Source organism: Dermacentor albipictus, chromosome 6, assembly GCF_038994185.2.
Source record: "Dermacentor albipictus isolate Rhodes 1998 colony chromosome 6, USDA_Dalb.pri_finalv2, whole genome shotgun sequence".
Lineage (NCBI taxonomy): Eukaryota > Metazoa > Arthropoda > Arachnida > Ixodida > Ixodidae > Dermacentor > Dermacentor albipictus.
In genome coordinates, this window is record NC_091826.1 from 69,038,895 (window position 1) to 69,063,115 (window position 24,221).

Sequence of the window (24,221 nt, forward strand, 5' to 3'; positions counted from 1 at the left end):
AACATCAGAACATGAGGCTACGCCACTTAGGTAGCCATACCTTACAGGCTATACAGCGGTCAATCGCACCCTATGAAAAGCCTGTCCATCTGAAGAGACTACTCATGGGATCATCATGCTCCATTTGTGCTTTTGATAAACAACGTTTCATAACGCACAATGACACTCTTCGTAACTTTAAGAATACTTGGATGTGAAGGTCGTTTTATATTAATTGTAATAGACACTGTTCGTGGGTCGAATACTATTCGAAAAGTATTAAACTTTTTATTAGATTTCATTATGGCACTATTCGATTCGTATTCGACTCGGCATCAAAAATCCCTGTTCGCAAACACCTACTACATAGGGCATCGCACACGACTTTCTGAGCCGTTCGTGACACCCGCAAACACTTCAATCACGCCACTGCATTTTTTCTCATGGTTTAGATTCAGACAATTTGTTTTTCTTGAATTTTATTCCAGTAAATTTCTTTCCGAAAACAAACCCGTCCTTTTAATAAAAAAAAGTACAGCCCTTAACTTACGATGACTCTCGACGATAATGCAATTAGCATTTTGGCAGTGTAGCGGCACACCGTATCTCTAAAGTCATATTATTTAACACCTGCGGCGTACGAACTATTTTTCGAAGGAGGTGGGGGCAAACCTTCCTTCTTCCCGAGGGTTGCAATGTGGGCTGGTTGGTAATGCGTCTTCAAGGGGAGTATGGTAGTGCGATTCAAAGACGGGACAAAAGACACAAAGGGACACACACAGCGCTGTGTGTGTCCCTTTGTGTCTTCTTTTGTACCGTCCTTGAACCGCGCTACCATACTCCCATTGAAGATTCCTTTTTCCCTTCCTATCTCTCCTACACACACACGCACACGCACGCATGCATTTATATATATATATATATATATACCCTTGTAACTGCAGCAAAATATGAAATTTGTATCCATATGTTTCACTGGAAATAAATCATGCAGTGTGTGCAAGCTTGTTTTTCCTTTCTTTGTGTTGTGTGTGTGTGTGCGTGCGCGCATGTGCGTGCGTGTGTGAGGGGGAGTTGTGTGTGACTTCAAGAGAGAGGTATGTATGTTTGACGCGAGGTTACATTTGGAAAGTTGATGCGCATTCTTAAAAGACAACTGCTTCTTGCCGATTGCCGAGCGACTGGCAAAACGTCAAAACGTGCTACGTAAAACTTTTATGTTGCACGTATTGAGCAACAGAAAGCTGTATCGGGAGTTTGTCGTGTTGCTCTATAATTTTCCCATTGACACTTTTCATCTAATTACAATGTTTTAGAAGTTGAATAATTAAAAATATTTATCTAAATAGGCGCAATGGAAAAAATAGTTATCTCCAATCTCCAAAAAGGTATCTCCAATCAACGGCAAACTACATTAGCTTGGCTCTGTCCAGCTACGTGGCATTCGCATACTTTTAAACTATACCTAAAGTTAGCTGAGACAATCTGCATATACAGGGTGTTTCACGTAAGTTGAACCAAGGATTAAAAAAAAAACAGATAAGCGCAACTGAATGAAACCAACGACAAATGGTTCACCGACATATGGCGCTACATAGGCAATCTGTCATATCGTGCTTAATTTGTTAATTTACTAAGATCACTCACGCAATTTTTATATATATTCTCTTTAGAGCTCAGTGCGTTTCGTTACGTTGTAGAGGGCATTCGAAAACGACCGATCTAATTGTTTGTGGCCACGTACAGGCTGCGCGACGATTTTTTCCGGCGTCTAAGGAAATCCCGCGAAATACGAAATAAAACCACGTGACTGCGCTGCTCGGGCGAAAGAACCGTGCGTGCGCACCGTGGCGAAGTCTGCGGCCGCGTCTCTATACGCATCGGCTTCACAATGAGTCAGCATCTTTGGCGGTGGCACAGGGAAAGGAAGCGCCGTCGTCCCTGATAAGCGATAGGCACAACGCATGGTTGAGCGCCCTGCAGTACGACAAAGTGGCTGTCATGCCGTACTTGCACCAAGCTGTAGACATAATATGAAGAAAATTGGGAATCATGTTGGCGATGACGCCGTCTTTTCAGCCTTTTTGAAATTGTCTAGTTTGTGCGCGAAAGTTAAAATACTACAAAGAAGTGCCACGATGTACTTCAATAAAAAAACACCAAGAAAAGTTTGTTTCGTGCATCGAAAGAGTGCTGTACCGTATTCATTTAGACTGCGGGAAGGTGTATTTTGGTTAGACGGGAAGGCGCCTCAGCGATCACTTACGGGAACATTAGAACAATGTTAATAATTTGGTAAAGACTGGTCATCTCGCCGCACACTGCTTGAGTTGTGGCTGTAAACTCTTGTTTCACAATTCACAAGTGATATCTGGAAACACAGATCAGGTGACTATAGCAACACCATTGATTCATTCGAAATGATTAGAAACGATAAATCTGTAGGTTGCCCATCTGTATCGCCTTCAAAAAAAAATAAAAAGGAAATCTTGTTCTTTTAGCGGTAGCAGCCTATGGTGGATTACTATTCCGAAAAGAAGTCTATATGATGGTTGGCTTTTTTCTTCTTGCCCCAGTGCGGTATACACGGGGTAACCATGTCCAACAAAAAGTCAATTGTTAGTAGCGCTGTGCCTTCGTACCTTTCTATTGTCCTACATGTTATCTTGCGCTTTGCCTCAAGTAATGCAGTACCAACTAGCCCGCCAGTCTGTTGTCCAGATGATCTCGTTTTGGTCTCGCACTTGCCCGGATGACGACTCTGGCTTTTGGCTCAAGGCCACTTGAAGGTCGACGACTACAGGAGCTCAAAGCATTTCATGCTTTAAACACTAACGGATACGTCTACCGTACCTGTAAAAAGAAGTTGCAGGGAGACGTCGGACGTACCTTATTTAGCCACAGCCATTTGACAAATAGAGTTTCAGCACTGAATTACTCCCTCACACGGAAAGCAAGTGACATACTTCATGGCCGACGACCGTGTACCGAACAGTGCTTTGCTGCAGGTGGTGAAAAGAGTGACGATGGTCAAGGCGCAGCTAGACGAGCTAACGGCAACGCAGGTTACTGCCGGTCTATTGCACTATTACTGCTTTACCGGAATGTTTGTCCAATACCTTCCAAGTACCCCCCCGTGGTTTCTTAGTGGCTTTCGTGTTGCGTTGCTAAGCGCGAGCTTGGCCGCGAGATCGAATCCCGGCCACAGCGGCCGCATTTGCGGAACAACGCCGCTATTCCAGGACTCGTTGATTTTGTCGGTCAGAAAGACGATCGACGTGTCCTCGAGGTTTCTCAACATTCTGTTGGTGACCCCGTCCGGACCCGGCGCAGACTTGCGGTTGAGCGCGAAGATGGCTTGTCTGACCTCGGCAACGGAGAAATCTTCGTCGAGCTCGGGGCGCGTAGGGCCCCGGATTAATTTTCATCCCAGGGGGTCAAAATTGATCCGGAGACCCCCACTATACAGCGTGCGCATAATCAGATCGTGCTTTTGGCACGTGAAATTCCATATCTTTTTTTTTTATATCCCTACCGAACGGCAAGTGCGCATGCTCGTACGATGTATACTGCAAGGCTGCTTGTTTAAGGAGCAACCACGTGCACGCGATATTCAAATGAAGGCGACCAGCTGTAGATACGCGATGGGCGGACCCTGTCGCGCTGTGATGTCGCGGCTTGGAGCAACCACACGGACGCTACAATGCGAAAAGAAGTAGCGACACATTTCCATCGTCCGAATAAGTACAATCGCGCATGCCCGCAAAAAATTGCAAATGTGCTCCTAGAATAATGTCTTAACCCGAGTGTACTATAGATGCAAAGCTTTAATATTCCGTCATCGCCAGTAAGAAAGAGCGTTAAGAAATAAAAACTATTTCGCAGTTCAACAGCGGATAATCAAACAGCTGCTCTCGATAACCACGACAGAACGTCAATACCTTATCTTCAGCGTGAGATGAGACTAAGCGAAGGCTGATTTTACCGTTTATTTCTTGCTGTCATAAGAGAGAGAAAATAGCAAGAGATAATTCAGACCGAAGTGGGAGGCCTGAGTAGCCTAGGTGTTCCCCTGTTGTTCAACGCAATCACGAGTAAGTGACACTCGGGCAGGAAGAGCGTTTCTCAAGAGTCTTTTAGGAGACGGTCTCTGTGGCACTCAACACAGTTCGTGTAGTTAGCCTGCAATTTACAAAAAAAATTAGACCGTCAGAAAGCACCGTGGTCAAATGTGGGTGTGCGATGTCAACTTACATTCCGTATGTTAGCACCAAGGAACTTGCACCTGTAGCAGAGGCAAAATCTTCGGTGGCAGAACACCTCGACAGCATGTATGACAGACGTCTGCTGTTGTACACCAACGACTCTGTTGACAAAGAGAATGGAACCAGCGCAGCGGCGTACGTGATACCGACACACAATGTCACGTAGGCTGCAAGAATTGACCGCGTCGTGTCTTCTACGGCGTTTAAAGTGTCGCAATTGCAGCAGCCTTGCGGAAACTGAATTCCTGTCAGCCTCAGGCTGCAGTTCTGCTTTTGGACAGCAAGGCTGCACTGCAACTATTACTGGCGGTTTTCGCCTCGGCAAGTTCACTCAGCATGCATTACATGCGGTTAACAAATGACAGAAAGACGGATTTACCATCGCGCTCCAAAGGCAACCTTTCCATATCGGCGTAGCAGGCAACGAGGCCACTGCCAGTCTGGCGCGCAAAGCGCTTTACAAATCAAACCCACGAAAGGTGCTCCCCAGGACGCAAAAGGAAACACGAAGAAGGCCATCTTAAACCACTTCTGTTCGTTGCGGTGTTCACGGCATCAACCTTGTGCGATTAGAGGACTCAACACAACTGATGCCGCTCTCCTTTATCACCTCCGCGCAGCGCCATTGCAAACTCCAGCTTGGCGGTGCAAGAAAGGCGCGATCGTTTAAGAGAGCACTATAGCAACGTCCATAACAGTGTTCAAGGCCACTTCGGCATTCACTGCCGGGGCTTCGGTTGTGTGCCCCTCTTTGAAGACGAGGAAGTTTTAGCGAGACACAGCTCACAGCTCACCAGGGAAATTATAGAAACTGATTTCATCAGAAAACTGGGTGGTGTGTTAGTCCACCCTCTATCGCACTGACCCCTAGTGAAGTCTTGTATCTCAACAAATAGAAATCGTAATGTTAGTCTTTTTGAAGTGACCATGTTCCCAGCACTATGGCTTGCTGTTGGAACATACCCTTTTCTGTGCATGCCCCCTCTGGTATATATAGACACGATGTGGCAACACAATAAAACATTGTTGGAAGTCAGCGCCATGTATGTTGTCTCTCGCAGTCCTTGTCCTTCGAGCTGTACGTCATATTTTATGATCAAGAAACTTGAGAACAACTTAATGACAGTGCAAAGAGCGATGGAACGAAGTATGTTAGGCGTAACGTTAAGAGACCGATAAGGGGGCAAACGGGTATAGCCGATATTCTAATTGACATGAAGAGCAAAAAATTGAGCTAGGCAGGTCATGTAATGCCTAGAGTAAATAACCGGTTGACCATTAGGGTTACAGAATCGGCGCCAAGTGAAGGGAAGCGCAGTTGAGGATGACAGAATACTATAGGTGGGACGATGACATTAGGAAATTCGCGGGGGTTAGTTCGGATCGGTTGGCGCTGGACATGCACAATTGGGGATCGTAGCGAAAGGCCTTCCTCCTGCAGTGTACATAAAATAGGCTGATGATGATGATTATGACGATGAATATCGATGATCTGCATGTCTTGCCCGACTTACTTCGTTGTCGTCGTTTTGACCTTATGCTGTTGGCAATCCCCATCGTGAGTGCGTGTTCTTCACGCGGGCTCAGTATCAGCAGCAGCTGCGGCGGGCGCCGTCACGAGCGGAACGACAGAGCAAGAACGGTTGGACGCTTGCAGGCTTGTCTCGCTCTTGCTGACAGTCAGGCACCGCTTTCACAGGCAGGCAGGCGTGTCGGAGACAGGGTTGAGTTCAAGAACGAAGCGATGGCCGACACTGGGGCGAGCACTTCCAACAGCGGCAGCAGTAGCTCGAGCTCCTCGGATTCGGAGCGGAACGCCTTAGGCGGTTCGAGGCTCGACACGGGTCCGACCAGACGACCGGGCTTCCAGCGACTCGAAATGCACGAGCTCCTTCAGGTGCGCCAGATGCAGGCGGCGGCGCTGCGGGCGGCAGATGCAGCCGCCCAAGGCGATGGCGCAGACACCGCGCTCGATTCTCCAGCGACGCCTGCCCTCGCGTTGCCGAATCCGGCTCCGGCAGCACAGGTGAGCAATCGGAAACAGACGATAGCTGGCGCATGCGCAGATGTGCGATTGCTGCGCAGCGGGCGCGAACGTGAATGTATATACCACAGCGTGTCAGGTCGAGTAGGCTTAGCAGCAGCAGGCGGGTTGACTTGTCTCGGGCCGTGCAGGCGGACACGTTTACGTAGCCCCAATAAAGTCGAGGCAAGTCTCCTTGTCGAGATGAGATCCGGTACTCGGGTTCACGCAAACGCTATAGCAGGTCAGTCCCAGGTATACAGCGTCGGACTGGGCTGTCAGCCGGACTGCGAAAGGTGCATGGGGTGAATCGCTCAACCCGATCGGATAGAAGTGGGTAAGCGCGGTCGCGGCACTCTCAGTCCCGACTTCTGATTCTACCCGCTAGTGATGTGCATGTAATTCTAGTCACGTGGAAATGCCCAGCCACAAGAGTTGGACAAGAACCGGTACTTCTATTAACGCTATAGCGTTAATAGAAACCAAGGACCACACGTGAGAGAAGTGTTCCCAGAGTCCTTATAAGGACTGTGGGATCACTTCTCTCCCGTGCGGTCCTTGTTTTCTCGTATACTATCTGTAGGCTAACTTGCAGAAACCCGACAGGTGCTGAACAGGCGAGGTCAAGCCGACTCTTCAACTGTCGTGCTTACACGAACCCAATTCTCGCGAGTCTGACAGCAACATTGTGCCTTGCACAGGAGGACTAGGAGAAGGGAAGATACCATCTTACGTGAACCTATGTGTAGAATCCTATGTGTAGAAAGAGCATCTCACGCTGCACCCAAGTGTCCCCAGCTCCCAAACCATCAGTCCTATGGCATACATGTTTAGATGCATATTCCCATGTGGCTCAATAGGCTCGAGTACAACTGCTGCAGGCGGTCCGATTCAACGCACCCCAACATTTATTCTCCTTATCCCGCTCTAGCGTTACATGGACTGAGTGGCGGGATTATGTTTCGACAGCCAATAGTCTTAACGTAAGCGAACCTTGTCCCAAAATCGGGCTGGCCGACCTGTTGTAGGCGTCAACGGAAAAGAAGGGGAGTCAATTGACGTGCCGCCACACGTCGGCTTCGTGTATCTATCTCAGTCTTGCACATACATCGTACTCTTGATTTGATACGTGAAACGTGATACGTGATACGTGAAACTGAAGAGAGGGCGGAACCTAATCAGAGTCACCCAGACAAGGTGGCCAACCTTTTTTGATAGGTGGGTGCATACAAGGCATATTGAAACCACATCAAAACATCAGTGAGAAGATATAGATACATAAGTTTCAGTCGTGCTTACTCAGCGTGCTTTAACTCGTTTCGGCCACACTAGTTCCACTTTGGCTATGCATGAGAGGGCGTTTGCAGAGACATTACGAACTCGCTGAGAACTCGCACGCTGCGGTTGTGAGCAGCAACTTGAAACGAGAGTCGCACTTCTTGGCATTAGGTCAATGACTTAATCCAAGCAGTGCATGAAACACAGGGTGAGTTAGCAGGCAGGAAGCACGCTGGGTGATTACTCCTTTCGCAGAAGCATGCACTCTATGACAACGCGCGGCATGACGGGAAATCTCTTGCGTAGAGACAGGTTTGTAAGAGCGGTTCGCGGCGCATTACAGCGAAATGTTTTAATTATAATGAAAGACAAAGTTGTACTTTTTCAACAATCCGGGTTGTCTTAATATTGCGAAGTTTAAACCCTATGGCTATACGCTCTGATTCATGTCATTGAGAAGTTGATGTGTCCGTAGACGCAATCTGCATCCGTAACACAGTGATCCTGCTATGGTCCAGCAGCACAGCATCATAATCATAATCATAATCATAATCATCATCAGCCTGGATACGTCCACTGCAGGGCAAAGGCCTTTCCCATACTTCTCCAACAACCCCGGTCATGTACTAATTGTGGTCATGTTGTCCCTGCAAACTTCTTAATCTCATCCGCCCACCTAACTTCCAGTCCGGTCCGTAACCCTTAATAACCATCGGTTATCTTCCCTCCTCATTACATGTCCTGCCCATGGCCATTTCTTTTTTTTTATTTCAACTAAGATGTCATTAACTCGCGTTTGTTCTCTCACCCAATATGCTCTTTTCTTATCCCTTAACGTTACACCTATCATTCTTCTTTACATAGCTCGTTGCGTCGTCCTCAATAGTGATAGCGTCCCTGTAGCACATACAGGAGCACTATCGTAACATAGGGTTACTGCGGATGTTGTTAAACAGGATCGAACTACTCTCGCGTCGCCGCCTGCCAATTACGACGAGCTCAATGTCACATTTGTGACTACAGCGTGGGTTTTCTCAACGCCTTTACAGCCTTTCCGGAAAACACTTATCTCAACGCGTTTGCACTGAAACTCGTGCTGTCACTTTAGCTTGGGAACCTGAAGCAGAAGTGTAGCCAGGACCATAATCAGGCTGCAGGTGTGTTTAACCTGCTATAGCAATGTGCTTGTATTTCTTAGGATGGTACATGTTCTTATAGCGACAGACAGGATTTCGGCGCACTATTAAAAATTGAAACCTTTACTCTAGATGATATAGATAAAGTAATAATCTAGACGCTTTATCAGAGGTTCACGGCTGCAGTCAACAAGGTACAAGCTTTTCACTTTGCATTTCCCACCCGCAGGAACACGCCGGGCCTAATGTAGTCGTCATTCGAGCAAACTGGCGCATGAACCCCAGGCACACCACCATCCTGGAGGCGATGGCCGTCATTTTATCCATCGCCCTTCTCCTCTACCTGGGATCGACGCTGTGGATTCGCGTCAAGGACCAGGGCCTTCTCCGCGCAAGCCCCCGGACGTCGCACGCAGAACACGCGGATCTACCACTTTTTTCTGGGTGCCATGAAACGGCATGCCACAAGTACATGGCCACTATAGAGCTTTCGATTAATCGATCTCAAGACCCGTGCCGAAATTTCTATCGCTTCGTCTGCGACGGGTGGAAACGCCAACACCACCTGCTGTCCGTCGTGGAGGCCGCGGAAGATGCGATGTACGGTCGCGCGCTTAAAGCCATCGAGTGGAGCAGCGAACACAGCGGCAGCCAATATTTCGCAGCGCCTTCGGCGTCCAGTGTCGAGAAGAAGGTAGCCGGCCTTGCGAAGTCGTGCATGGAGCTTTCGCAGAGCAGCTTGCCCGACCTCAAAAGGTTCATGGCCGCGCGCCATCTCCCGTGGCCTAAGTCGTCTCGCTGGGATCTCTTAGAGATTCTGCTCGATCTGTCTGGCAACTGGAACGTGCATCTGTGGTTCCACGTGAGCTTCGAACTGGCTCCTCTTCGCGGAGGGACCGGGGAGCCCGTGCTAAAGATTGGCCACAGCGCTGCCTTTCATGCCTGGATTGCCACCACGCGGGCGTTCGCCGGTCAGCCAGTGAAGACGGCAGCGTCGCTCCGGTACCGGCGGTACGTGCGAGCCATGTTACGGCTATTCGATGCTTCCGAAGCGGTCGAAGACGATGTCATCGCCAAAATAGAGGCAATGGACCGGCTCACACTTCAGGTGCTGGGCCCCGCGATGGCCGAGCCGCACTCGAGGATTCTGCGCATGTCCATCCGCAACCTCACAGACACGGCGACTCCGGGCATTGCTGCTGGACGGCTGCTGCTGCTGTTGAACGAGTACTTCATCTGGGCACGTCGCTTTTCGGCTCGGGACCCCGTGCAAGTGGAAAACGCCGGCCTGCTTCGGTCCGTCGTCTACCTACTGGGACTCGACTCCGATACGCGAGAGGCGCTCACGCTAAGCCTAGGCCTTCGCGTTGCCCACGAGTTGGGCTGGATGGCTAGCCGAGAGATCGCAGATGCCACGCTGGAGCTTGCTGGCTTGCCTCCGTCGGCGCATCGGCGACGCTGCCTGATTCAGGTCGAAAGCGCGGTGGGCATCGGGTGGCTCAGTTTGTTCCCGAAGCACCGAGGCGCCGAGGGTGTCGTTCGGGACGTGCGGGAAGTTCTCGTTGACGCGGTGGCACGCCACAAGGAGGCCTTGCTCCAGCTTTGGGCCCCGGGCGCCATTGTGCCGTGGAACAACCAGAGCTTCCTGTCAAGCGTTCTACCAGAACCGTCGCGCGGAGCTCGCTTCTTCGTAGACTGGTTGAACCTGATGAACGGGCGCTGGCGCCTGCTGGAGCAAGACGTCACGAACGTTCTCAAGCCGGGCTCCTTTCTTCGCCACCGATGGAGCTTCCACGGCGCGCTCACCGTCGCCGAAAACTACTTTGTGTTCCCGTTTTTCCATTCAGACTTTCCGGCGGCCGTTAACTACGGCGGCGCCGGACGCCTCCTCGCTGACGAAGTGCTCAGGGGCCTGTACCACGATCGTCTCTTTAACGTGAGCCCCTTTCGCAAGCAAGAGACCCGCAACAATAACGTTCAACAGACCAGCGGCAGTTCCACTGCACCACAGGAGTGGTTGCCAAATGATGTGGACTTAAAGGCTCTCCTGGCCAGCCTGGCTGCCTACAGGCTTGGCACTGCTCGAAACGCAAGCAGTGCGTACGCCAAAGAGTCGAGCCTCGCGCAAGACAGGCTCTTTTTCGTGGCTTCTTGCTACGCTCTGTGCTCCAGCGGCAACCACCTGGACGTGCTGTACGGGGATGCAAGCCAACGCTGCAACGTGCCCGTCAAGGCGCTGCCCGAGTTTGCGGCAGCGTTTCAGTGCGTGAAAACACAAGCTCTGCGATAGGCTTTGCATGAGCATTACTTGTCCTCTTTCCTTCATGCCCGTGGTTTGCTGGTAATGATGGTCACGCGTAGCTTATTAAAATTCTTCTGAGGCGTTATTTTTGAAACTAATTACAACACACGTTTATCTGGTAAGGCGGTGCTTTAGTTACATCGGTCAAAACGTCACCATCCGAAGCAAGGTAGATGGCATTTTTTTTACAGTATTTCTTACATTGAACAGCGTCATCCTGCAAAAAAATGAACTACGAAAGAAAAAGAGAGGCAGACAAATTTTGTCGCGAGATACCGATTGGATGCAAGGATTTTCTTTACAGAACTTGCGGTTCCAAACAATACGGTGTGGAATGTAAAGGTAACTGCATCAATGCAGATAAGAACAGCTTGCTATTGGTCAATAGTTTTCTGTGTGCTGGCTAGATCTTCAAGGTGATTAGTGAAATTTTTTTTTGTGCTATGTAGTTTGGGTCAGGTGCACTGATAACCGTTCGCACACGAAAGCTTTAAAACGAGCAGAGTTGGGTAGTAGTAGTAAAACTTTATTAAGACAGCCAGTGGGGGGAAATGGGTCCAAGAGCGATGGCTGGTTCTCCTAGCCTTGGGGTTTACTGGCCTTGGCATGCCTTTGGACTTGCTAGAGGACTGTCCTCTGCACCCCCAGGCCCTAGCTGGCAAGGATCGACATTTGGGTGAGTTGATAGTGGTTGTACATCTTGAAGGAGCAGCGCAATAACACGATGACAGAAGGCAGGAAACGCTGTCAGCGCTGTCTTGTGTGTTTCCTGCCTTCTGTCATCGTCTTATTGCGCTGCCCCTTCAAGATGTCCTAGCTGGCAAGCTATACCTCCCGCTGCTCTGCTAATGATTGCTGTAAGTTTCTGTTCGGCTGAATGATGCTGATCCGCACCTCTTAAAACCTGCCTAATATCGAGCTAGATGCCTGTGGTGTGGCGGTAGACCAACCTTATCCGACATTTCGTGGACATGTGAAAGAGTTAATTGGGTAACTTTTTCTACATATAGCGTTCTACGGGTGGCAGGCAGCTCTTTATATTTAATGCCGAATTTGTGGTATTAATTTCCTCCTGATTCCTTTAAGGAAAACATTTGCACATGAAGGAAGGAAGGAAGGAAGGAAGGAAGGAAGGAAGGAAGGAAGGAAGGAAGGAAGGAAGGAAGGAAGGAAGGAAGGAAGGAAGGAAGGAAGGAAGGAAGGAAATCAACTTTATTCAAGTTGACCAGGCCACGAGGGCTAGATGCCACGATAGGAGGCCACGAGAGCTTGATGCCGCTTGATTGACGTCCCGTTTCCACGGCGACGCGTCCTCACTGTACAGTGGGACTTAAGCTCGATGCGAGCTGAGAACAAAAAACGAAAACTTGCTGTACTGTCCTTTCATGGTGACATTAATAGCAGCGGCATTTACACGGTGAATCGAACAGGAACAACGTGTCCATGTTTTCCGACGCAGTATGCTTTAGGTGTGAAGTTACTCGTTGACATTTAGGCTTGTTCTGGCACGAAGGTGAAACGGGTTTGTATTCTGCAGATGCCCACACTCAAAGATGTACAATTACAGCAACTGCTTTATTGTACAAAACGATGAGCAAAACGAGAACAAGGTGAAAGCAGGAGCCAACGTTTCGACAAGTGTACTTGTCTTCTTCAAGGCGACATGTGCTTCCATCGCCACAGTATATACAGACGGGAGTGGGAAGAATCCCACCTATATATACTGTGGCGATGAAAGCATGTCTTTTTGAAGAAGACAAGACCCTCTGTCGAAACGTTGGCAACTGCTTTAACTTTGTTCTCGTTTTCTCATCGTCTTGAATTTCGTTCTCCCGCCTTCCCCGTGTTTTCCCTTTATTGTACAAAGTATGTTGTTTTGTCGGACTTTCATCATCTACTTATAAGACATGACGAGCTTAGCCAAAAGGAGACGCCTAATTTTTTTTGGTACAGCTTTTCTTGCTAAACGGCAACAATATATTATTTATGCAAGTTCAGTTACGTCGCCTGTCCTATTTGCGTGGCACCTGATTCACATGCTTGAATCAAAAAGTGCTTTGAAAAGAGCGTCGCTGAGTGAGTGAAGTTCTCTTGGTTTTTTTTTTCGAATCTTCCCGCAGTACACGATTGCTCGCGACGTCGTGTGACTAGCGACAGTAAGAGAACCGTCTTTTCGTTTATTTAAAGAGTGGGAACTAGCGAGAAATTGATAGCGTCCAGGGATGACAAAGAACAGGGGTGCTACCTCTTCCCTGCCAGTTATGAACTCGTTCCCACCCTCTAAATATTGCATTCTTGTATTGCGTTAATCCCGTAGACTGTGCGGTTTCAGCTGGTTTCGTATCATTAGGATTGTATGTGTGGGCTGCAGCGTGTGTAAATAAAAAAAAATAAGAAGAATATGTACTAACAAGCCCAACAACGCACATTGCGTCATCCCATCGTCTCTCCAGCTTCTAGTTGCCATGCACCAGTCGGCCCAAGGATGCCACATTTCAAGGTTCACGGAAGCGCTTAGGTTTTTCCTCCCCATCGAAGCCTCACTTTGATGAGCACTCTATTTTCGAGTCTACGTAACCTCCTATCTTGAAGAAAAAATAAATAAGCTTTCCCATGCGTTCTTCAGGCACATAACACTGAAAGCGCAGGAATGATTCCTGCGGCACAGAATAACTACAGACGGTAACGGTAGCCATCTTGAGCTGTGGTATGACGACACTTTAACGGAATAAATGCTACTTCAACACATTGCACTCCGCTTTAAGAACTGAAGACAGTACGGGCGTAGCAAACAGACTGTGAACACCGACTGTTTCCACCGTCCTCATGACTTTGGTGAGGAAAAGTGGTCTGTAACGCTTCCCATCCATAAGTTTTGCACACGCGCGGTGCATCAGAACTGCATCAGCAACTAAAATGTAGCTCTCACATACTGTATACCTGCGCTATAGGAATGAATTAAGACGCATGGCTATTCTGGTTTTGACACGCAGTTTCGCTATGTAAATTACATATTTTGTGAGGCCACCTCCTTGCCACTTGCAAAAGACCACAAACATTGGTCGACTGAGTTAGCAAACGCATGTAGATATCCCGGCGAAAAGCTATGAACTTCCAGCGAAATATTGTAGAATATTTCTATTGAGAAATAACCCGTACATCTGGCGTCCAGTCGTACTTAAAAATTCTGTTGTGTTTCTGTTTGGTTCTTGCTACAATAAATAGACATTGCCTTCGCATGCAACTGAGTTTAATGCACGATATTTTCAAAGGTGGGTGTGTAATTCTTCACAATAAATGACAACTTGTGGCCTGTGCTAAAGTCTGTCATCTCTACGCACATCACGTCACTCGAAAGTGACCAAAGCGGTTACATTCCGATAACCGTAAATTGTTCCTCCAGGCAGCAACAATGAGTTCCTGCGTGTATATAAGAAAAATAATGATCAATGACTGACTTCTCTGCTGATCTTTTGCCAGACCGTTTCTGTTTCCTTATATTTACAGTTTGCCTTATATTTACAGCACATCTGAACGTCAGACAAGCCAATGAGACGAAGCTTACACGATCTAATAGGGCGAAAACGGCCATCTTGTACCAAATTTCTCTGCTTTGTTCTAAGCCTCTCATTACTATAACTAATACGCGCTCTGTATTTTTACGGTGAGTGTGCGCCGATATCAGTCAAAACATTATCAGAAAATACAAGGAGCATCAATAAAAGAACGGTGTCCAGGTCCCGAAGGTACCTCCAGAAAACAGCTCAAGAATTCGCGTTCTGGAGTGTTTTGGTATCTCAACGTGTATTTGGAGTTGTATGTAGTTGTATGGAGTTATACGTGTATGGAGTTGTCCTCATCGATTTGTTCTGTGCCTCGTAACGAGGGGAAACGCCAGAGCATATGATCTAGGCTAGCGATGCCACTGCAGTGCCTGCAAGAACTAGTGGCATAGGTGTTGGGATAAAGCTTCTGGAATAAAGCCGGGCTGGGATAAAAGCCTGTTTGCAGTAATGTGAGGGCCAGTGCCTGTGCTCTATTTAACTTCCTGTGTGGAAGGGGAAAGTCTCTCCTGCCGAGATAAACGTGCTGCGTATTTCATGCATATGTTTAATATTCCGTCATCGCTAGTAAAAAAGAGCTTTAAGAAATAAAAAAATATTTCGCGGCTCAAAGCGCATAAACAAACAGCTGCTCTCGATACCCATGACGGAACGTAAATACCTTATCTTCAGCGTGAGATGAGACTAAGCGAAGGCTGATTTTACCGTTTATTTCTTGCTGTCATAATAGAGAGAATGTAGCAAGAGATAATTCAGACTGAAGTAGGGGGCCTGGGGTACCCTAGGTGTTAACATTTTGTTATGGGCAATCACGGGTAAGTGAGACTCAGGCAGGAAGAGCGCTTCTCCAGACACTTAGGAGGCGGATGGAATCTCGTGTCTTTGTGGTGCTCAACAAACTACGTGTACTTGGCCTACAACTTACTAATAAATTAGACCGTCAGAATCCACCGAAGAATTCTATACTGAATTGTACAATACCCAAAGAAGCCACGATACCTCCATTGGAAGCAGTAATCAACAGGTTATGGAGACTCCTTCTAGAACTAGCGATGAGGTTTCAAGGGTTTTGCAAGACATGAAACGGGTAAAGCGGCAGGAGAAGATGGAGTAACAGTCAATTTGCTCAAAGATTGAGGAGACATAATGATTGAAAAACTGGCGGCTCTCTATAAGAACTGTCTATCGACTTCAAGAGTTCCAGAAAACAGAAAAAAATGCAGACATTATACTAATTCACAAAAAGGGAGACGTTAAAGAATTGATAAAGTATAGGCCAATTAGCTTACTTCCAGCATTATGTAAAATACTGAAGATAATCTCCAATAGAATAAGGGCCACACTGGGGTTTAGTCAACCACGGGAACAGGCCGGCTTCAGGAAGGAACACTCTGCAAAGGACCACAACCATGTCATCGATCAGGTAATCGAGGAATCCACAAAACACAGTCAGCCTCTCTATGTGGCTTTCATAGATTACGAAAGGGCATTTGATTCAGTAGAGATACTAGCAGTCATACAGGTATTACGTAATCAAGGAGTAGAGGCCGCTTACGTAAATATCTTTTAAAATATCTATAGATTCCACAGCTACCTTAATCCCACACAAGAAGAGTAGGAAGATGCCTATAAACAAAAGGGTCAGGCAGGGAGATACAATCTCTCCAATGCTATTCACTGCGTGCGTGGAAGAAGTATTCAAGCAATTAAACTGGGAAGGCTTTGGAGTAAGGATGAACGGCGAATATCTCAGCAGCTTTCGGTTTGCAGATGACATTGGCCGATTCAGCAACACTGGAGACGAGTTACAACTAATCATGCAGGACTTTAACAGCGAGAGTGTAAAAGTGGGGTTGAAGATTCATATGCAGAAGACAAAGATAATTATGACTATCCGGGCAAGAGAACATGAGTTCAGGATCGCCAGTCAGCGTCTAGAGTCGATGAAGGAGTACTTCTTACCTAGGTCAATTTATCACAGGAAACCCTGACCATGAGAAGGATTTGCACTGAACAATAAAAATTGGTTGGATCGCATACGGCAGATATTGTCAGCTCCTGAGTGGAAGCTTACCATTATCATTGACAAGGAACGTGTATAATCAGCGCATTTTACCGGTGCTGACATATGGAGCAGGAACTTGGAGACTGAAAAACAAGCTTGGGAACAAATCAGGGACCGCGCAAAGAGCGATGCAATGAAGAATGCTAGGCATAACGTTAAGAGACGGAAAGAGAGCGGTTTGGATCAGCGAGGAAACGGGTATAGCTGATATTCTAATTGACATTAAGAGTAAAAAAAGATGGAGCTAGGCAGGTCATGTAATGCTTAGGTTAGATAACCGGTGGACCATTAGTGTTACAGAATGGTTGCCAACAGAAAGGAAGCGCAGTCGAGGATGGAAGAAGACTAGGTGGGGCGATGAAATGAGGAAATTCGAGGGCGCTCATTGGATACGGCTGGCGCAGGACATGGGTAATTGGAGATCGTAGGGAGAGGCCTTAGTCCTGTAGTGGACATAAAATTGGCTGAAGATGATGATAATGATGATGAACATCGATTATCTGCATTTCTTCCCTGGCTTACTTTTTTGTCGTGGTCGTTTTGACCTTATGGTGTAGGCAATCCCCACCGTGAGTATGTGTTCTTCACGCGGGCTCAGAATTAGCAGCAGCTGCGGCGGGTGCCCTCACGAGCGGATCGACAGAGCAAGAGCAGCTGGACGCTTGCAGGCTTGTCTCGCTCTTGCTGACAGTCAGGGACCGCTTTCACAGGCAGGCAGGCGTGTAGGAAACAGGGTTGAGTTCAAGAACGAAGTGATGGCCGACACTGGGGCGACCACTGTCGACAGCAGCAGCAGCTCGAGCTCATCGGATTCGGAGCGGAACGCCTTACGTGGTTCGAGGCTCACCACGGGTCCGACGAGACGACCGGGCTTCCAGCGCCTCGAGTTGCACGAACTCCTTCAGGTGCGCCAGATGCAGGCGGCTGCGCAGCGGGCGGCAGATGCAGCCGACCACGGCGATGGCGCAGACACCGCGCTCGATTCTTCAGCGACGCCTGCCCTCGCGTTGCCGGATCCAGTTCCGGCAGCACAGGTGAGCAATCGGAAACAGACGACAGCTGGCGCACGCGCAGATGTGCGATTGCTGCGCAGCGAGCGCAAACGGGAATGTATACCACAGCGGGTCAGGTCGAGTAGGCTTAGCAGCAGCAGGCGGGTTGACTTGTCTCGGGTCGTGCAGGCGGGTACGTTTACGTAACGCCAATAAAATCGAGGCAAGTCGGCTTGTCGAGACGAGATCCAGTACTCGGGTTCACGCGAACGCTAGCAGTTCGGACCCAGGTACACAGCGTCGGACTCGGCTGTCAGCCGGACTGCGAAGGGTGCACGGGGTGAATCACTCAGCCCGATCGGAAAGAAGTCTGTAAGCGCGGTCGTGACGCTCTCAGTCAATCCGACTTCTGACTCTACCCGCTGTCGATGTGCATGTAATTCTAGTCATGGTGGAAATGCCCAGCCACAAGAGGTGAACAAGAACCGGTATTTCTATTAACTCTATAGCGTTAATAGAAAATAAGGACCACGCGTGAGCGAAGTGTTCCCAGAGTGCTTGTAAGGAGGGTGGGATCACTTCTCTCACGTGTGGTCCTTGTTTTCTCGTATAATATCTGTAGGCTAACTTGCGGAATCCAGATAGGTGCTGAACAGGCGAGGTCAAGCCGACTCTCCACCTGTCATGCGTACACGAACCCGATTCTCGCGAGTCTGACAGCAACTTTGTGCCTTGCACAGGAGAACTGGGAGAGGGGAAGATACCGACCTACGTGGGCGTTAATGTGTAGAAGGAGCATCTGACGCTGCACCCAAGTGTCCCCAACTCCCAAACCATCAGTCGTATGGCATTCATGTTTAGATGCATTTTCCCATGTGGCTCAATAGGCTAGAGTCAAACTGCTACAGGCGGTCCCACTCAACGCACCCCAACACTCATTCTCGTTATCCTGCTCTAGCGTTACATGGACTGGGTGGCGGGATTATGGTTCGACAGCCAACAGCCTTAACGCAAGCGAACCTTGTCCCAAAATCGGGGTGGCCGACTTGCTGTAGGTGTAGACTGAAAAGAAGAGGAGTCGATTGACGTGCCGCCACACGTCGGCTTCATGTATCTATCTCAGTCTTGCACATGCATCACACTCTTGATTTACAAATTATACGCTATCCGTGAAATTGAAGAGAGGGTCGAACCTAATCAGAATCACCCAGAAAAGGTGGCCAACGCTGTTTGATAGGTCGGCGTATACAAGGCATTTTGAAACTACATCAAAACATCAGTCAGAAGGTATAGATCCGTATGTTTCAGTCGTGCTTACTCAGCGTGCTTTAACTCGTTTCGGCCACAGTAGTTCCATTTTGGCTATGCCTGAGAGTGCGTTTGTCGAGAAATTACGCACTAGCTGAGAAATCGCACGCTCCGCGAGCAGAAACTTCAAACGAGAGTCCCAGTTCTTGGCATTAGGTGAATGACTTAATCCGAGCTGTGTAAGAAACACAGCTTGAGTTAGCAGGCAGGAAGCACGCTGGGTGATTACGCCTTTCGCCGAAGCATGGACTCTATGACCACACACGGCATGACGGGAAATCTCTTGCGAAGAGACAGGTTTGTAAGAGCGGTTCGCGGCGCATTACACCGAAATGTTTTAATTATAAAGAAAGACAAAGTTGTACTTTTTTTTCAATCTGGGTTATATTAATATTGCGAAGTTTAAGCCCTATGGCTATACGCTCTGATTCATGTCATCGAGCAGTCGATGTGGCCGTAGACGCAATCTGCCTCCGTAACACAGTGATCCTGCTATGGTCCAGTAGCACATCATCATCATCATCATCATCATCATCATCATTAGCCTGATTACGTCCACGGCAAGGCAAACGCCTTTCCCATACTTCTCAAACAACACCGTTCATGTACTAATTGTGGCCATGTTGTCCCTGCAAACTTCTTAATCTCATCCGCCCACCCAACTTTCTGCCGCCCCCTGCTACGCTTCCCTTCCCTTGGAATCCAGTCCGTAACCCTTAATGACCATCGGTTATCTTCCCTCCTCATTTCATGTCCTGCCCATGGCCATTTCTTTTTCTTGATTTCAACTAAGATGTCTTTAACTCGCGTTTGTTCTCTCACCCAATCTGCTCTTTTCTTAACCCTTAACGTTACACCTATCATCCTTCTTTCCATAGCTCGTTGCGTCGTCCTCAATAGTGATGGCGTCCCTGTAGCACATACAGGGACACTATCGTAGCATAGGGTTACTGCGGATGTTGTTGAACAGGATCGAACTACTCTCGCGTCGCCGCATGCCAACGACGAGGTTAACGCCATATTTGTGAGTACAGCGTGGGTTTTCTCAACGCCTTTACAGCCTTTCCGGAAAACACTTATCTCGACGCGTTTGCACTGAAACTGGTGCTGTCGCTTTAGCTTGGGAACCTGAAGCAGAAGTGTAGCCAGAACCATAATCAGGCTGCAGGTGTGTTTAACCTACTACAGAAACCTGTTTGTATTTCTTAGGACGGTATGTGTTCTTATAGCGACAGACAGCATTTCGGCGCACTATTAGAAATTTAAACTTACAGCTCGATGAATATAGTTAAAGCAATGATCTAGACGCTTTATCAGAGGTTCACGGCTGCAATCAACAAGGCACAAGCTTTTCACTTTGCATTTCCCACTCGCAGGAACACGCCGGGCCTAATGTAGTCGTCATTCGAGCAAACTGGCGCATGAACCCCAGGCACGTGATCATTCTGGAGGCTGTGGCCGTCATTTTTTCCATCGCCCTTCTCCTCTACCTGGGATCGATGCTGTGGATTCGCGTCAAGGACCAGGGTCTTCTCCGCGCAAGCCCCCGGACGTCGCACGCAGAACACGCGGATCTACCACTTTTTTCTGGCTGCCATGAAACGGCATGCCACGAGTACATGGCCGCTATAGAGCTTTCGATTAATCGATCTCAAGACCCGTGCCGAAATTTCTATCGCTTCGTCTGCGACGGGTGGAAACGCCAACACCACCTGCTGTCCGTCGTGGATGCAGCAGAAGATGCGATGTACGGTCGCGCGCTTAAAGCCATCGAGTGGAGCAGCGAACACAGCGGCAGCCAATATTTCGCAGCGCCTTCGGCGTCCAGCGTCGAGAAGAAGGTAGCCGGCCTTGCGAAGTCGTGCATGGAGCTTTCGCAGAGCAGCTTGCCCGACCTCAAAAGGTTCATGGCCGCGCGACATCTCCCGTGGCCAAAGACGTCTCGCTGGGATCTCCTAGAGATTCTGCTCGATCTGTCTGGCAACTGGAACGTGCATCTGTGGTTCCACCTGAGCTTCGAACTGGCTCCTCTTCGCGGAGGGACCGGGGAGCTCGTGCTAAAGATTGGCCACAGCGCTGCCTTTCATGCCTGGATTGCCACCACGCGGGCGTTCGCCGGTCAGCCAGCGGGGACGGCAGCGTCGCTCCGGTACCGTCGATACATGCGAGCCATGCTACGGCTATTCGATGCTTCCGAAGCGGTCGAAGACGAGGTCATCGCCAAAATAGAGGCAATGGACCGGCTGACACTTCAGGTGCTGGGCCCCGCGATGGCCGAGCCGGACTCGAGGATTCTGCGCATGTCCATCCGCAACCTCACAGACACGGCGACTCCGGGCATTGCTGCTGGACGGCTGCTGCTCCTGTTGAACGAGTACTTCATCTGGGCACGCCGCTTTTCGGCTCGAGACGTCGTGCAAGTGGAAAACGCCGGCCTGCTTCGGTCCGTCGTCTACCTACTGGGACTCGACTCCGATACGCGAGAGGCGCTCACGCTAAGCCTAGGCCTTCGCGTTGCCCACGAGTTGGGCTGGATGGCTAGCCGAGAGATCGCGGATGCCACGCTGGAGCTTGCTGGCTTGCCTCCGTCGGCGCATCGGCGACGCTGCCTTATTCAGGTCGAAAGCGCGGTGGGCATCGGGTGGCTCAGTTTGTTCCCGAAGCACCGAGGCGCCGAGGATATCGTTCGGGACGTGCGGGACGTTCTCGTTGACGCGGTAGTGCGCCACAAGGAGGCCTTGCTCCAGCTTTGGGCCCCGGACGCCACTGTGCCGTGGAACAACCAGAGCTTCCTGGCAAGCGTGCTGCCAGAACCGTCGCGCGGTGCTCGCTTCTTCGTCGACTGGTTGAACCTGATGAACGGGCGCTGGCGCCTCCTGGAGCGAGACGTAACGAACGTTCTCAAGCCGGGTTCCTTTCTTCACCACCGATGGAGCTTTCACGGCGCGCTCACGGTCGCCGAAAACTACTTTGTGTTCCCGCTGTTCCATTCAGACTTTCCGGCGGCCGTTAACTACGGCGGCGCCGGACGCCTTCTCGCTGATGAAGTGCTCAGGGGCCTGTACCACGATCGTCTCTTTAACGTGAGCCCCCTTCGCAAGCAAGGGATTCGAAACGATAACATTCAGGAGACGAGCGACACTTCCACTGCGCCACATGAGTGGATGCCAAATTATGTGGACTTGAAGGCTCTCCTGGCGAGCCTGGCTGCCTACAGGCTCGGCATTGCTCGAAACATAAGCAGTGCGTACGCCAAAGAGTCGAGCCTCGTGCAAGACAGGCTCTTTTTCGTGGCTTCTTGCTACGCTCTGTGTTCCAGCGGCAACCACGTGGACGTGCAGTACGGGGATGCAAGCCAACGCTGCAATGTGCCCGTTAAGGCGATGCCAGAGTTTGCGGCAGCGTTTCAGTGCGTAAAAGCACAAGCTCTGCGATAGGCTTCGCATGAGCATTACTTGTGCTCTTTGCTTCACACCCGTAGCTTGCTCGTGATGGTGGTCCCGCGTGGCTTATTAAAGTTCTTGCCTGGCGTTATTGTTTGAATGCTATCGTTACGCTGAACAACAACGACGACGACCCCAAAAACAGCAACAACAGCAGCAACAAAGGGCTAAATTACAAAATACGTTTAGCTGGTAAAGCGGTGCACTAGTTGCCTCGGTGAAAACGTCACAATCCGAAGCAAAGTAGTTGGCGTTTTGGTTCAGTATTTCTTGCATTGGACAGCTTTATCCTGCATAAATGAACGAAGAAAAAAGAGCGGCAGACTAATTTTGTCACGAGATGGCCACTGGACACACAATTTTCTTTACAGATCTAGCTTGCGGTTCGAAACGATGCAGTCTGGAATGTAAAGGTAACTGCATCAATGCAGATTAAAATAGCTTACTATTGGTCAAAGTTTTCTGTGTGGCTAGATCTTCAAGCAGATTAGTCAGGAGAGACAGACAGACAGACAAAGAACTTTATTAATGGTCCTGAGGAACCGGCGTTAGGGTACCTCCTTTTGCAGTGAGTCCCCGTAGCCGTCGCGGGCCACACCCACGTCGGGGTCGGGCGATTGTGGTCCTCCGCCCTGTCGCAGGCCCTCTGGACAGCCCGTAGTTGCTCTGAGAGGTCGCCGCTCCTAAGGGCTGCCTCCCAGTCGGTTAGAGTGGTTAGCGATGAGCTGCGTAACGCAGGGCATTGCCAGAGCATATGGGATAAGGAACAGTACGCCTCCCCACAATCTGGCCAGTGGGGTTCTACATTAGGCGCGAAGTGACTGAATCGGCCCCTGGAGGGAAATGACCCCGTTTGAAGCATGCGAAACGCCGACGATTATGGTCTATTAAGTTTAGGGTGTGGTAGCGGAAAGGCCCACCGAGCAAGTTGATAATGAGCCAAGATTTCATGGAAGGTGAGAATCGAATCCCTGTACAGTCCTAAATCGCCGCCCGTGAGTCCACCTGAACCGCCGCGGTGTGTAAGACCTCGCGCACAGTCATGTGCCAACTCATTGGCGTTAACAACCTCCGAGTGCACATTGATTCCCATATGGTCCGGGAACCATTTGATGCTATGAAAACCAGCAGCCCCCTAGCTGCCGAAGATGGCCGCCGCCTCCTTTGAGATCGAGCCGGTGGCGAAAGCTCGGACTGCAGATCTGGAGTCTGTAAGGATATTGGAACGTAGAGGGTCCTTCAGGGCTATAGCTATAGCAACCTGCTCGGCTACTGTTGAAGAAACCTTCCGCACGGATGCTGAGTTAATGATAGTGCCGTTGGAGTCAACCGAAACTACGGCATAGTGATCAGAGCACTCGTACTGGGCGGCGTCAACGAAACATGCCAGATTCGGAGTGGCAGCAGCCGCTTTTAACAGGGAACGAGCCCTGGCTACACGGCGCCCTACATTGTATTGAGGGTGGACGTTACGTGGCATGGGATCTACCTTGAACGTATCTCGGACCATGGGTGATAGGGTCACGTTGCGCTCCGTGATTTCCTTGTGACCGCATCCAACGGATTCGAGAATGCGTCTCCCCGCTCGCGATGATGACAGTCGTATTATTTGGGCCACTCGTTGGGCCTCGATCACCTCTGATAGGGTGTTGTGCATGCCTAGTTGCATGAGACGCGCGGTGCTGGTAGTGAGTGGTAGACCCAGCACGCGCTCGATGCTTTTGCGCATGAGGGCGTCGATTTTGGCCTCATCCGGTTTAGACCAGCGCAACACGGAGGCTACATAGTTAGCGTGGCTCATCAGAAACGCGTGGTAGAGTCTGAGTAGATTGCTCTCACTTACACTCCCTCTGCGGTTCGAGACCCA

At 49.5% G+C, this 24,221-nt stretch overlaps 2 protein-coding genes and 1 long non-coding RNA gene across 3 annotated transcripts; 2 read left to right on the plus strand and 1 right to left on the minus strand.

Annotated features, from left to right (window-relative positions):
• Positions 1-3,994: 3,994 nt before the first annotated feature.
• On the minus strand, positions 3,995-5,893 carry LOC139061167 (uncharacterized). Its single transcript, XR_011515233.1, has 3 exons — positions 5,759-5,893; positions 4,234-4,345; positions 3,995-4,161 (listed from the first exon to the last, which is right to left on the minus strand). It is a non-coding gene; the product is annotated as an uncharacterized lncRNA (long non-coding RNA).
• On the plus strand, positions 5,774-11,068 carry LOC139061162 (endothelin-converting enzyme-like 1). The gene is made up of 2 exons (XM_070540791.1): positions 5,774-6,270; positions 8,911-11,068. The coding sequence occupies exons 1-2, from the start codon at positions 5,782-5,784 to the stop codon at positions 10,969-10,971; spliced, it is 2,550 nt and encodes an 849-aa protein (XP_070396892.1). The 5' UTR covers positions 5,774-5,781; the 3' UTR covers positions 10,972-11,068.
• Positions 11,069-17,231: 6,163 nt separating this feature from the next.
• On the plus strand, positions 17,232-22,439 carry LOC139046893 (endothelin-converting enzyme-like 1). The gene is made up of 2 exons (XM_070520827.1): positions 17,232-17,645; positions 20,288-22,439. The coding sequence occupies exons 1-2, from the start codon at positions 17,367-17,369 to the stop codon at positions 22,346-22,348; spliced, it is 2,340 nt and encodes a 779-aa protein (XP_070376928.1). The 5' UTR covers positions 17,232-17,366; the 3' UTR covers positions 22,349-22,439.
• Positions 22,440-24,221: the final 1,782 nt, after the last annotated feature.

What these genes read in the sequence shown, in the direction of transcription:
- LOC139061162 (XM_070540791.1), top strand. Translation starts at nt 5,782, where the DNA reads ATGCTGTTGGCAATCCCCATCGTGAGTGCGTGTTCTTCACGCGGGCTC. An exon ending in ATCCGGCTCCGGCAGCACAG is followed by an intron (nt 6,271 to 8,910) that starts GTGAGCAATCGG and finishes TCCCACCCGCAG; the next exon opens with GAACACGCCGGGCCTAATGT.
- LOC139046893 (XM_070520827.1), top strand. Translation starts at nt 17,367, where the DNA reads ATGGCCGACACTGGGGCGACCACTGTCGACAGCAGCAGCAGCTCGAGC. An exon ending in ATCCAGTTCCGGCAGCACAG is followed by an intron (nt 17,646 to 20,287) that starts GTGAGCAATCGG and finishes TCCCACTCGCAG; the next exon opens with GAACACGCCGGGCCTAATGT.